This window comes from Piliocolobus tephrosceles, chromosome 7 (genome assembly GCF_002776525.5).
Source record: "Piliocolobus tephrosceles isolate RC106 chromosome 7, ASM277652v3, whole genome shotgun sequence".
Lineage (NCBI taxonomy): Eukaryota > Metazoa > Chordata > Mammalia > Primates > Cercopithecidae > Piliocolobus > Piliocolobus tephrosceles.
The window spans coordinates 27,073,437-27,087,898 of NC_045440.1; the positions used below are offsets into that span (position 1 = coordinate 27,073,437).

Below are 14,462 nucleotides of genomic sequence, written 5' to 3' on the forward strand. Positions count from 1 at the left end.
GTTTGCATGGAAAATGTCAGAGAATATGTTGAAAATGCAACTTTTCTTCTAGGTGTCTCCTTTCCCCAGAGATTCTGACTTACCAGGTCTAAGGTAGGGCCCCCGAATTTGCATTTTTAATAAGTAATCCCATTGGTCTTAAGGAATGCGGTTAGTGGACCCCACTTTGGGAGACTGAATTAGAAGTAAGGTTCCTTTCAAGCCTAAAGTTCGAGTAGATGATTCTAGACTATAAACAAACATACAAACCAAGACTATTTGAGATTAGTCCAATTATTTTTCTAAGGTACAAATAAATTACCTTTGGGTTAGTATCATAGAACAAAAACAGACTATGTTTATTAGCATGGCCAAGTGAAATTTCTAAGAACAGTGCCTTCCATGTAAATATAAGAAGATGACCACTTCTTCTTCCTAGAGCAGAAGTAATATCACTTAAAGTTGCTAGAGCTGAAAGTCTGAGCTTATTAACTTAGCTGTTATGGACTGAATATGTATGTCCCCCACAAGATTCTTATGTTGTAGGCCTAACCCCCACTGTGATGGTACAGAGAGGCAGGGACTTTGGGAAGTGATCAGGTTTAGATGAGGTCATGAGGGTGCAGGCCCCATGATGGGATTCATGCCCTTGTAAGAAGAGGAAGAGAGGCTGGGCATGGTGGCTCACACCTGTAATCCCAGAACTTTGGGAGGCCAAGACGGATGGACCATGAGGTCAGGAGTTCGAGACCAGCCTGGCCAACATAGTGAAACCCCATCCCATCTCTACTAAAAATACAAAAATTAGCCAGGCACCTGTAGTCCCAGCTACTCAGATTTAGTGACAGTTATATCTGAAGGAAAATAAATTTCTTACAGGTAGAAAATGCCCCATACCTCTCTTAATTTAGTCTTTCTCCAAAAGAAGAAAGAATAAAACCAACCAAATATTAGTGGGGAAAAAATATACCTGTATGGCTGGGCGCCGTGGCTCACGCCTGAAATCCTAGCACTTTGGAAGGCCAACGTGGGCAGATCGCCTGAGGTCAGGAGTTCCCGACCAGCCTGGCCAACATGGTGAAACCCTGTGTCTACGAAAAATACAAAAATTAGCCAGGTGTGGTGGCACATGCCTGTAGTCCCAGCTACTCAGAAGGCTGAGGCAGAATCACTTGAACCCAGGAGACGGAGGTTGTAGTGAGCCAAGATCATCCACTGCACTCCAGCCTGGGTGACAGAGCAAGACTCTGTCTCAAAAACAAACAAACAAACATACATATATATATATATATATATATATCTGTTCACTGTATTGCTGTTGTGAGTTCAAAGTGTAACACTCTTTTCTGTGCTATTATTTGCAAAGATGTACTGCCTCCCTTCTTTGACAACTGCTACCCTGTAAGCACTCCTTCCCCCATTACTGTAAAATAGTATATTTATTATTGTAAAATAAATGCAAGATAGAGTGTCCAACGTAAGATGAGAGATGGTTGCACACCTAGGTTGCTGCAGAACTCTCCCACCATGCCATCTGGGTTTGCAGTGGGGATCTGGGTAAGCCCTGTCAGGACAAGAACATCACTGTTTTTGAGAGAAGCTTGGTCCATGGGCTGAAAAAGAACACAGAAATATGGTTAGTAATTTAAAAAGAAGCATTACCTACAAATAGTGAAAGAATAAGAGAACACAGACATTGCTCTTTCTATGTTTAACCCATCATCGAGTTCTCTTACGTTCTCTAAGGAATAGTCTGTCCTTAACCACTGGCTGCCTAAGTTGGGTGGGGACTGATGGCAGGAGGCAAGAGGAAGCTTTATGCAGGGATGAACAAGTTCTGTATCTTCACTGGGGCAGTGATTCTATCAAAATTCAGTTTTACACATTTAAGATCTTTATGTTTCACCATATATACATTTTACCTCCATTAAAACAAGGTATCTTGTATTTCTGTAATGCTTTCTTCGCTTCAAAATGCTATCTCACACGTCATCAGTGGTTCTCAAGCTTCATGTGAGTCAGAATCCCCCGGAGGGTATGCTAAAACACGGATTGCTGGGTCCCTCCCAGAGTTTCAGATGCAGGTTGGGATGGGGCCTGAGAATCTGCATTTTCTTTTTTTTTTTTTTTGAGACGGAGCCTCGCTCTGTCGCCCAGGCTGGAGTGCAGTGGCCGGATCTCAGCTCACTGCAAGCTGCGCCTCCTGGGTTTACGCCATTCTCCTGCCTCAGCCTCCCGAGTAGCTGGGACTACAGGTGCCCACCACCTTGCCTGGCTAGTTTTTTGTAGTTTTTTAGTAGAGACAGGGTTTCACCGGGTTAGCCAGGATGGTCTCGATCTCCCGACCTCGTGATCCGCCCGTCTCGGCCTCCCAAAGTGCTGGGATTACAGGCTTGAGCCACCGCACCCGGCCGAGAATCTGCATTTTCACATGTTCCCAGGAGATGCTGCCATTGCTAGCCTGGGGGATCACATTTTGAGAAGCCTACATTACAGAATTTGATTCTTAAAATAACTCTGAAGCACAGGAAATAAGCATACACTATGGGAATATGGAATTTGGGACTCAAAGAGGTAAGGAGATTTACACTAAATCCCAGTGGCACAGAAGCCATGAAGAACCCTGGATTGGGAACTAGAAGGTCAAATCTACTCCCAATTCCATGACCAGCCTCATGACCTCAGTAATGGCTCTGAGCTGAGTTTCCTATAAAATGGGGCTATTTCTTGACCCATCTCTCTTAGATGACTTCTGTAAGTCTCATAGGTTCTTGATCTTCTTGTGAACTAGGAACTCCCAGGGCACACTACTATGTGATTCTTAGGATGCTGTGTTTTTATTTTTACTCACCACAGCTTGAATTTAATTTTGATTGTTTTCCAATCATTTCAAAAAAATATTACCCTTTCTAAATAAATTAGGATTAAAATAAGAAACCAAAATGAGGGCCCATGGATTAAGAAGCTGGAGAGCTCACAGGGGAGCTCATAAAGATTTCCATCTGAAATGCATCCTCTCCTCATCTCCATTGAAAATATCCAGTGGATCATCAGAAGAAAAAAGCTAGCAACACAGTTTACTAAGAAGGCTTATCCCTCTTTTTTCTGTCCCACCCAATTTCGCAATAAATAAAATTCCAATTAATAGCAAAGTCTCAACATCTGCATTGTGGTCTCCGAGTAGCTGTGCCTTGAGTATTTTCCTTTCACCTTCTATTATATATAAGCATGGATACATGAGCTTCATTATTTTTTAAATAACATAATTGTGGTCTTACGTTATAAGCAGCTTTATAACCTGAAAAACATTTAATATGAAAACAGAAAAAGGCCAGTGGTGAAGACAGCTATATGTGAATAGCTTCTATTTTCTATTGGCACAAGTATATTCACACAAGTATGTAAGAGCGTTTTCTCTGCTTGCGCAGAACTCATCTATTTGTACTTCTCCAACAAATACATATGCATCCATTGTTTCCAGAGAAGAGAGGAAGGGAAGTACAGGACAGCGATTCTTAGCAGATGTGTAAGGGGCCTCAGATGATTTCTCATGTGCGAGTATCAACTGGAAAGAAACCAGAATGGTGACAAAGGAACCAAGCATCAATGGGTAGCAGTTAGCTTAAAATGGCAACCATTTTATATGGACCTTGTTAGAAAGAACCAATAATGATCCCGAGGGTTAAAGGGAGATGAGGGACTTTAGAGGATCCAGGATTCTTCTGAAATGGTATATACAATTCTGTGTGTGCCTGTGTATACTTTTCTTTTTTCTTCTCATCTCGGCTCACTACAGCCTCCACCTCCCGGGTTCAAGCGATCTCCTGCCTCAGCCTCCTGAGTAGCTGGGATTACAGGTGCTCACCACCAAGCCCAGGTAACTTCTGTATTTTTAGTAGGGAAAGTTTTCACCATGTTGGCCAGGCTGGTCTTGTACTCCTGACCTCAAGCGATCTTCCTGCTCTGGTCTCCCAGAGTGCTGGGATTACAGTCATGATGCCCAGCCTCTGTGTATACTTTTCCATAAATTTAGATGGGTGGTGAAATGGGGCCATGACCCTAAAAAGATGAAGAACTACTAATCCACACTTGAGCTCAGACATTTGAGGCTGCAGTGAGCTCTGTGTGCACCACTCTGCTTTAGCCTGGCCGGCATTGCAAGACTGTCTCCCTCTCAAACAAAACAAAAGAACTACCGATCCAGATAAAAACATGTAACACAGGCAGGGCTCGGTGGCTCACGCCTGTAATCCCAGCACTTTGGGAGGCCGAGGCAGGTGGATCACAAGGTCAGGCACTGGAGACCAGCCCGGCCAACATAGTGAAACCCCATCTCTACTAAAAATACAAATAATTAACTAGGCGTGGTGGCGGGTGCCTGTAATCCCAGCTACTCGAGAGGCTGAGGCAGGAGAACTGCTTGAACCTGGGAGGTGGAGGTTGCAGTGAGCTGAGATCACACCATTGCACTCCAGCCTGGGCAACAAGAGCAAAACTCCGTCTCAAACAAAACGAAACATGTAACACAGAGCAAACTCTGAAAACATCTCTGAACCTTGGCCATCAGCATCTTCCTTTGAATATTAAAGGACCGCCAACACACAAACAGAGGCAGTGCTATAGCACAAATGTCGCCGAGTTGGAACCATTGTAAGGTACCTCATGATCAGGTCGGACTGGATGTTTGTAATTTTAGCCCTTAACTCAGAGACATTTCTCGTTGATTCCCAGGGCTACTGTGATGAAGCAGGCTTAAAAGGCTTTTAGTGACACTCTCCAAAGCAAGCTGACACCTCAAACATCTCCATTTCACCACCAAAGGGCAAATGTATAGATTACTGGTGTCAATGACCACTCACTGAGTGCTGCAAATGGGAACATTTTGTTCAAACACACAAAGAAAAAGCCATCTTGTCCAAGTACCAACTTAAAATACCTTACAAAGTTGAAAGTCACAAACAAGTGATTCTTCTTCTTGGTCACTTTGCAAGCCGGGGACCCCTGGCGAAAATTTGCATTATACTTTTCGCCACTCGGGCCTCACTCAGCCTCACTGGTGTGCCCCAGCTTACCTGTTACTGCTTATACCTGTGTTCAGTGGTGTCCGAGCTCTTGTACAGCGCCCAAGAAGAATGAGAATACACTGAACATTAAAGGGTGAGGAGGGTGAAGAAGAATTTTATTGAGCGATGGAACAGCTCTTAGAAGACAGGGGATGTGGGGGGTGGTCCCCCACCCCTGCGGTTGGGTGGTTCTCTCCTATTATTGACTGAGTCTGGGGTCTTACAAGCAGAGGATGCACAGTGCATGCTGATTGGTTAGTATGTAAAAAAGGTTAAAGCAAAGACACCAATAAAAGGTGAGTATCACAATGTAGAAAACTAAGTAGGAAAGGGTAGGTATATGTAAAATAGGTGAAGGGTGGGGATCAATCAGGGAAAAGCGCACCAAATAGAAAGATAAATTCTCAATCCGAGTCCGAAGATTTAACTTGTAGCTTGGCTTTCAGGCTTTAAACCGTCTTTGGCATGGAGGTGTGGTTTCAGTGGGTACCCATCCCATCTGCCCAGGCATTTGGCTGTCTCCTGTTGCTATCGCAAACCTGAGGAATAATATTTTCATAAACCCCAAGCCTAAGAGGGCTGTGGCCATGGTGTCGGGCCTCTGATGCTTCATTTAGATTGAACACTTGGCACAAGGCATGAGAAGAAGACCTGGTCCATAGAAGCTTATAATCCAGTTGAAGAAAACATTTATGCATAATTTTAGAAAAAGGATTTTTCAAAAAGCCACAGAAAGTATAATGCAAATTTTCAGAGTTTGCACTGAGTATACAGATGCCAAGAGGAATGCAGACTAGCACGCTGCACCAGGCCAGGTGAGGTCAGTAACACATGGCTTTTGGCAGATGATGTTTTGCTCCAGTTTTCTTTTCTTCCTTGGTTAAGAAACGTAAGACTCAATTTCAACAGCCTGGGTCACTTACTGCCTTTGGAACACCTCCCGGACATCTCTCCCTTCCCCAATACCAGGTTGTCCCTTTAACATGTGCCCTGGGGCTTCTAATACTTTCTATCTCAGCACTGATCACTCCAAACTGAAAGTACTATTTACTTGTCTGTGTCCCCCACAGGACTCTGAAGCTCCGTGAAGGCAAGAACTTTGTTTCCCTGTTGCCTAGCAAAATGCCTGGCATACAGCATTTGCTAAACAAACATTTGCTGAATAGATAAATAAATAAAAAGAACACGGTCTGGTAGGAAACGTGAGAATTTCACACTGGGAAAGAGTGCAGTGGGAGTCAGGAAGGTGAGAGGAAGCATGACCACTGCAGGATGGAGAGTGTACTCTGGGCTAGAGAAAGGAGTTGAGTAAAGAGAGTGCAATTGGTAAAGGGCCAAAGCGGTCAGGATCATGCCCACTGACAGACTGGGCAGTGAGGAGTCAACCTTCTGAAGCAGCAAATGACATTCTGGTAACAGCAATTACAGGAGATTTTGCCAAAGGAGGTGGGTGAGAGCAAACAGATAACATTTTTAAGGCCCCTACAGCAGTCCAGACAGAGAGAAACAAATTATAATGTCATGGCAGGTGAGGAGATGGAAGCACCAGATCCACTTGACTGATCACCTGCACCCTGGAGAAAAGTACTGCATGTACACATCTTCACCCACTACTACCACTTCTGTAAATTTCATGTTTCTCCTATAGCCTAAGGGCTTACTCTGTTCCCCAAAGTAGGAGTTTAGGAAATATCACTAACTACATGAGGTAATGAATGAACAACTAAACAAATGCACCATAAATGGTATACTTTATTTCTGAGAGAAGGAAACATTCTGCAGAGAGAAGCTGTACAGCCAGATAAGACAAATAAGATAGAAAGCATGGAAAGAAACAGGTGAAGAGCCAGTAAACTGTCCGGTCTCCCCCTCCTTGCTTCGTGGGACCAACCTCCAACCAATCCATGGACTATTAGTAGCTCAGCTTACCTGCCGCCGTAGCCCCCAAATATATTAGGTTTAATTTTCACTGTAGAGCTTCCAGATCAGGGCACAGTATTGCAGAAAAAGCATAACATTTGAGGAAATTCAGGGGGAAGAAAACATTACAAAAAACAAAACAAACCTATCTAGCAACAGCCTTAGTTCTTAAAAATTTGATTTGGCTGGGCATGGTGGCTCACGCCTATAATCCCAGAACTTTGGGAGGTCGAGGCAGGTGGATCACTTGAGCCCAGGAGTTTGAAACCAGCCTGGGCAACAGGGCAAAACCCCATCTCTACAAAAAATACAAAAAAATTAGCTGGTATGGTGGTGTGTGCCTATACCTCTAGCTACTCAAGAGGCTGAGATGGGAGGATCTCTTAGGCTCAGGAGGTAGAAGTTGCAGTGAACTGAGATCATGCCCTTGCCCTCCAGCCTCAGTGACAGAGTAAGACCCTGTCTCAAAAAAACAAAAAACAAAAAACAAAACCCAAAAAACAACCTGATTCAAGAAATCTAAATTTAAGATATTTTCTTTAGATTTAAGAGAAGAAACTACATTACTGCCAGTCTTTGTTTATTTATTTCTTATTTATTTCTGAGACAGAATCTTGCTCTATTGCTCAGACTGGAGTGCAGTGGCGTGACCTCAGCTCACTGCAGCCTCAACCTCCTTGGGCTCAAGTGAGACTCCCACCTCAGCTTCCCAAGTAGCTGGGACCACAGGTGCATACCACCATGGCCAGCTAAGTTTTGTATTTTTTGTAGAGATGGAGTTTTACCATGTTGCCCAGCCTGGTCTCGAACTCCTGGGCTCAAACAATCCTCCTGCCTCGACCTTCCAAAGTGCTGGGATTACAGGCACAAGTCACCAGGCCCAACCAGTGCCAGACTCTTTAAGACCTCAAGAAAATGAGCCAATAGGAGCATTCCCCTGACTTTCAAAGGGAAAAGGATCATGAAGTACAGGTGTGGGAATTGTGCCAGCTCTAGGAGACCTTCTCATAGGCCAACCACCGCCTTCCAACCCCATGGGTAAGGAATTCCCACAGTGAAGAATAAAACATCATAAGCTCAGGGAATGACTGGGTGGAAAATGCCAATTCATTTTCTTTTATTTCATTTCTTAAACAAATTCTTTCCAAAATTCTAAGCCAGAGACTCTTAACCTGATAAATAACAATTGGCTTCTGAGGACTCCATAAACTCAGGGTCTCCAGAAATAAAAAGCGAAGTCTGTGTCAATGTGCATAAATGCTTTATTACTTTTTTGGAGTAGTTCTCATCAGATTATTACTATCAGGTTGGTTAATGACCCACAAAATGTTAAGAACCACTGCTTGAAGGCAGACATCCCCCTGTGGAACCCTTGCTTTCAAATCATCTCTTCTCCCCTTCTCCCTCAAAGACCCAAGAGCCTTAGAAACTAGAGAACCATGTGTCTTAGCTTCAAGGCCAAAAGTTATGTGGGAAGGAAATAGCCCACTGACTGGCTGTGCCTCGTTTTCCAAATTTATTCCAGGCCAGAGACCAAGGTGTTGGAGAGTCTTCAAGACCTTCAGGTAAGAGCTAAAGGGGTAGGATGGGTACCTTTCCAGGTCTGTTTTGTGGTCAGAAGGATGAGAAAAGATCAAAACAATAAACAAACTAAACCTAAACACAAATGAAAACATACTGCCAAGAGTAACAACAAAATACTCTACCGTGCCCTACAATTTTCCATACTTCAAATCTTAGCCTGGTAAGGACATCAGTGTCACATTCTATTATAGATAAGTTTCTAAAACTAACCAGACCAGGCATGGTGGCTCATGCCTGTAATCCCACCACTTTGGGAGGCTGAGATGGGTGAATCGCTTGAGCCCAAGACCAGCCTGGGCAACATGGTAAAACTTTGTTTCTAAAAAAAAAAAAAAATCAGCCAGATGTGCTGGTGCACTGTAGTTCCAGCTACTTGGGAGGCTGAGGTGGGAGGATCATCTGAGCCTGGAGAGTTTAAGGTTGCAGTGAGCCATGATCACGCCACTGCACTCCAACCTGGGCAACAGAGTGAGACTGTCTCAAAAACAAATAAATAAATTATAAAACTAAGCCCTGATGTCTAGGTATATGTAGCTTTTGCTATACTATGCTGGGGAATTTCACATCTAAAACTCAAGTCTACCCCTGAAGTCAGGCAGAGTAGCCAAGAAGCTATTGAAATAATATGACTATTACGTTGCCTTTTCAAACCAACATAATACAAAATGTAGTATGCAAATACAGGTTCAAAAGTCACAAGCAAATCCATTCATTTGATTTCCACGGTCAGAAAGGCCGCGACTTCAATTATCAAAAGTGCTTGCTAGTTATTGCCAATACATTTATGGGATCTTTCCAACAGGTGCTGCTTGTTTTGTTCCATTAGTATTATCATTTTTAAACTGTGTCCTGGGCCCTCTTTCTGGGCAGACTGTACAACTGTTTGAAATAAGTTTTTTTCAGGAAAAAAGTTTTAAACCATTTAAATGTCGAACAGTGAGAAAGAGTTAAACATTTCATGGTATATCCACGTGACAGAGCACTAGATAGATATCGTATGTCATGTGGTAGAATCCATGATGACCTAAGTAAAGTTCACTACACAGTTCATCAGAAAGAGTAGAAAAGCAGGCTGCAAATAGCTCTTAATGTTAGGATTCATACAATTTTTATCTTTTCTCTGAGATTTTTGTATTTTCCAAAATTACTATAGTAAATACAAATTAAAATTTTCTAATCAGAAATAGAAGAAAATAATATTATTTCAAAATAAGACATCTACTATGACTCCTGACAAGACCACACATGGGCATGAGCTGCTGGCATGCTCCTAGAATCTATTTTTATTTTTATTTATTTATTTTGAGACAGGGTCTCACTCTGTGGCCCAGGCTGAAGCACACTGGTGTGGCCACAGCTCACTGCAGCCTCAACCTCCCTAACTCAAGTGATCCTCCCACGTCAGCATCCCGAGTAGCTGGGACCACAGGCATGTGCCACCACGCCCAGCTTCTTTCTTGATTTTTTGTAGAGACGGGGTCCCACTATGTTGCCCAAGCTGGTCTTGAACACTCCTGTGCTCAAGCAATCCTCCCACCTTGGCCTCCCAAGGTGTTGGGATTATAGGCGTGAGCCAATGTGCTCTGCCACACTCCCAGAATCTAAACTGAGAGGACAGAGGTGCTCAGAAGCAAAGGCAGCTGACAAATTTGAGAAACTAAATCATAAATCCCTGGGGAAACTAGGGGTCTTGGAATGAGGACAAAAGGGCAGGCAATAGCTTCTACTGCGGGTAGAGGAGAGGTTGGGCAAAAACCCTTTGTCCTTTTTTCTTTCCTCCATATTACAGTTGGCAGATTGTGGCCGGTTCAACCCCCACTCCGTGAGGAAGGAAATGCCAGAACAGCGGGATGAAGGTTCACGGAACACTAAGCCACTCCTTGCTTGTTCCCTCACACCACAAGGGCAAAGTGGTGACAAGTCAGGGAGACACTCAGGAGAAACAATGTCTGAAGCAGAGATATGAGAGGAGGGGCCTTGAGGGTCAAGCAAGGAGAGCTCGCAGGGAATCAAACAAGACCACCAAGGAAGGCAGCGCCTACTAAATAAACATTGTGAGCTAAAATCTATCTCCACAGGGAGAGTTAGTGAACCACACTAGGAATATGTGTATTAAAATGTCCCAAAAAATACACAGAGGGAGATTAAAATGAGCAAGTGTAAAGAGAAACATCCAGAAATACTGTGAACAAAAGTATGCTTGTGGAAATGAAGGGTTCAATATATATGCTGAGGAGCAGCATGAATATGGCTGAGAATGAATTCAGGAGCTGGAAGATTTTTTTCCGGAGGCTTCATGAAGTAGACAGGAAATATACAAGAAAAAAGACATGCAATACACAAAAGTGTCAGTATCTATATACAAGAAATTCCATAAAAAGAAAAAGAAAATCAGCCAGGAGTAAGTAATTTAAAATATGACTAAGAAGTTTTCTAAGTTAAAGGAAACTGGAAGATCTCACAGACACTATATTAACAGGAAAAACACACATTGAAGAGAAATCATTGCAAAACATACAAATATTAAAGTGAAAATTCTAAAAGCAGATCCCGTATAATGGAACACAAATCTAAATGGCTTCAGAGTTCTTAACAACAACAAGTGATACAAGTGGAAAATGAAGTCATATTTCCAAAGCTTTATCCTATCAAAGTTTTTTTGCCTTTGATTTTTAATCCATCCAAGCTATCAATTAAATGTGAGAAAAAATTAAAGACACTCTTAATAATCAAGGCCTCATAGGCTTACCACTTCAAGACCCTCTAGATTCCCATTCCTCAAGCATTCCTGAAAGAAGAAAAGTCAATCTAGCAGGATGTTATGAGATCCTGTATATGGAAAGTAAGGTTGAAAAACTTACAATATATCTCAATGAAGATCACTGCTGTTTCAATAAGGAATACATTCACCACCCTATGTATTCTAAATGACCCGGAACTAAAATTCTAGATGGTTTCACCATGGTCAGCATGGGGTATGGTGTGCAAAGGAAGAGAGAAAGATGGGGGAGACAAGAGGACAGTGTGGCTTTGGGAGGAAAGATACAGATACTGGTAAGTAAGATAGTCACAGAAAAAATAAACTAAGAAATACCTCAGAAGAATAAAAATAAAATGTGTATTTTCACATATACAGAAGGAAATTTACCCTTCTAAAGGAAGGCAAGAAAGTACTAGGAAAAGAATGAACTAAAAACATGAAAGAAGATGGCAAAACTACAACAGTCATTACAAGAAACATAAACAGGCTCACCAACCAAAAGACACTAGATTAAAAAAAAAATCCCGGCCAAGCATGGTGGCTCATGCCTGTAATCCCAGCACTTTGGGAGGTCAAAGGTGAACTGATTGCTTGAGCCCAGGAGTTTGAGACGAGCCTGGGCATTATAGGAAGATCCTGTCTTTACAAAAAGTACAAAAATTAGCCAGGCCTGGTGACATGTGCCTGTAGTCCCAGCTACTTTGGAGGCTGAGGCGGGAGGACTGCTTGAATTGCAGAGGCAGAGGCTGCAGTGAGTTGAGACTGCACCACTGTACTCTAGCCTGGGCGACACAGCAAGACCTTGTCTCCAAAAAAAAAAAAAAAACAAACCTGGAAAAAAGCCTCTTGGCTTTAATGCAGTTTTTATAGAGAGAAAAAGAAAGCATCGAAGCATCCTGATAAAAAGAATAACTGATTGATAAAATATAATGATCATGAATATATGGACTCCTGAGTATACAGCTTAGAAATATCAAAAAATAAAAATTGGTAAAACTACAGTGAGAAATAGATAATCAACAACTAACACACCCTTTTCAGAAATCAGTAGCTAAGCAAAGATGTAAGACTTGAATGATGCAAAACACTCAAATACATATAGAAATATTTTACCCAACAGTGAATACACATTCTTTTCCAAGACACGTAGAGAACATTTACAAAAATAGATTGTGCTTCAAAGGAAGCCTAATCAAATTTCAGTCCATCAGGATATGTTTATTATAATGCAAAAGATTAGGCTCCTGAAACATATGCTTAAAAAAATTTCCTCTAATCCTATGTCTAATCAGACTGGATGAACTAGAAACAAACAATTATAATGTAAAATAACCTTTGGTTATTTAAATAATGAACATTATAAAGAATATTATGACATACTTAGAGATGAATGACAAAGCATTGCGTATCAAAAATGTAACAGAGTAAAATTATACTAAGATACAAACTGGTTGCTTTAAATACATCTGTAGAAAAGCAAACACTGAAACGCACTTAGTAAAAACAGAGTATCCCAGCACTTTGGGAGGCCGAGACGGGCGGATCACAAGGTCAGGAGATCAAGACCATCCTGGCTAACATGGTGAAACCCTGTCTCTACTAAAAAATACAAAAAACTAGCCGGGCGAGGTGGCAGGCGCCTGTAGTCCCAGCTACTCGGGAGGCTGAGGCAGAAGAATGGCGTAAACCCGGGAGGCAGAGCTTGCAGTGAGCTGAGATCTGGCCACTGCAGTCCAGCCTGGGCGACAGAGCGAGACTCCGTCTCAAAAAAAAAAAATAAATAAATAAAGAAGTAAAAACAGGGTAAATCCGAAGTAAAGAAGGAAGGAAGGAAATAAAGGGCAGAACAAAGGATAAAAATACAACCAAAACAATTAAAAGCAAAAACTTATTTTTTGAAAAAAATCAATAATACAGACAAACTTCTGGCAAGTCTGATCAAGATGATGATGAAAATAAAATTTAGAATGAAAATAGACTTACACAAAAAGGCTAAACAAATAAAAAAGGATTATAAATAGCTCTATGCCTACGATTTTGAAAACCTAGGCAAAAAGGACAAATCTCTGCCAAAATTCTGGCACAATTTTGGCCCAGAAAATGTAGTTCAATAATGGTCATCCAGATCCAGACAGTTTTATGGAACATTTGACCAAACTTTCACGAAAAGATAATCCCTATCTCATATACTTTTTTCTGACATTAGAAAAAGAGGGAAAGGCTCCCAAATCACCTTATGAGATGAACATACTTTGGTTTCCGACAAACAAAGGTAGTACAAGAAAATAATGTATGGGCCCATTTTTCACCTATGACTATAGATTATAAACTTCAATAAAATACTCACCAACTCATTCCTGGAGAGTATTTTAAAAATAATAGATTGTAATCAAGCAAGATTTATCCCAGGAATACTGGATGGTTGAATGTGAGCAAAGCTAACACTGCAATTCACTACACTAATGGTCTCAAAGGAGAGAAATCAAAGTTGATCGCACATGCTCGACAGCATTTGATAAGGTATAACACTTATATCTGACTTTTAAAAAATCAGAAAGTTGGGGATAAAGGAGACACTCCTTAACTTGACAAATAAAAATGGTGCAGTAAGCATGATGTTTAATGAAGAAACTACAAAAGCTTTCCTTTTACAGTCTTATACAAGACAAGGATGTCCACTATCATTACTGCTGTGCAACATAGTATTATAGGGCTCAGTCACAAGATAAGAAAAATAAAAGATACAAAGGTTAGAAGAGAGGTGAGAAAACTGTTACTTCATTGCAAGATAATATCAATGGATAAATATTAGAATTAAGAGAATTCAGGCCGGGCGCGGTGGCTCAAGCCTGTAATCCCAGTACTTTGGGAGGCCGAGACGGGCGGCTCACGAGGTCAGGAGATCGAGACCATCCTGGCTAACACGGTGAAACCCCGTCTCTACTAAAAAAAAAATTAAAAAAAAGAGAATTCAGCATGGTTGCTAAATATCAAATCAATTAAAAAATTAATACTGAGACCTCATGCTCAGTAAAGGCTAGTTCTCTTCCTTCTCCACTTGGGAGGCTGCACTCTTTGGCCTCAATTTTCCTTTAACTCTCCAACCATTCTTACACAAGACTATTTTTCTTCCTTCCACTGTCTGTTGGTAAAAG

At 41.7% G+C, this 14,462-nt stretch overlaps 1 protein-coding gene across 2 annotated transcripts in view; it reads right to left on the minus strand.

Annotated features, from left to right (window-relative positions):
• Positions 1–14,462, minus strand: part of INTS9 (integrator complex subunit 9) — a 126,312-nt gene that overhangs the window by 29,006 nt on the left and 82,844 nt on the right. For both annotated transcript variants that reach the window (XM_023216822.2, XM_023216821.2), the window contains exon 9: positions 1,481–1,592. In XM_023216822.2, the coding sequence (XP_023072590.1) occupies positions 1,481–1,592 (112 nt within the window). The remainder of the gene's footprint in view (positions 1–1,480; positions 1,593–14,462) is intronic.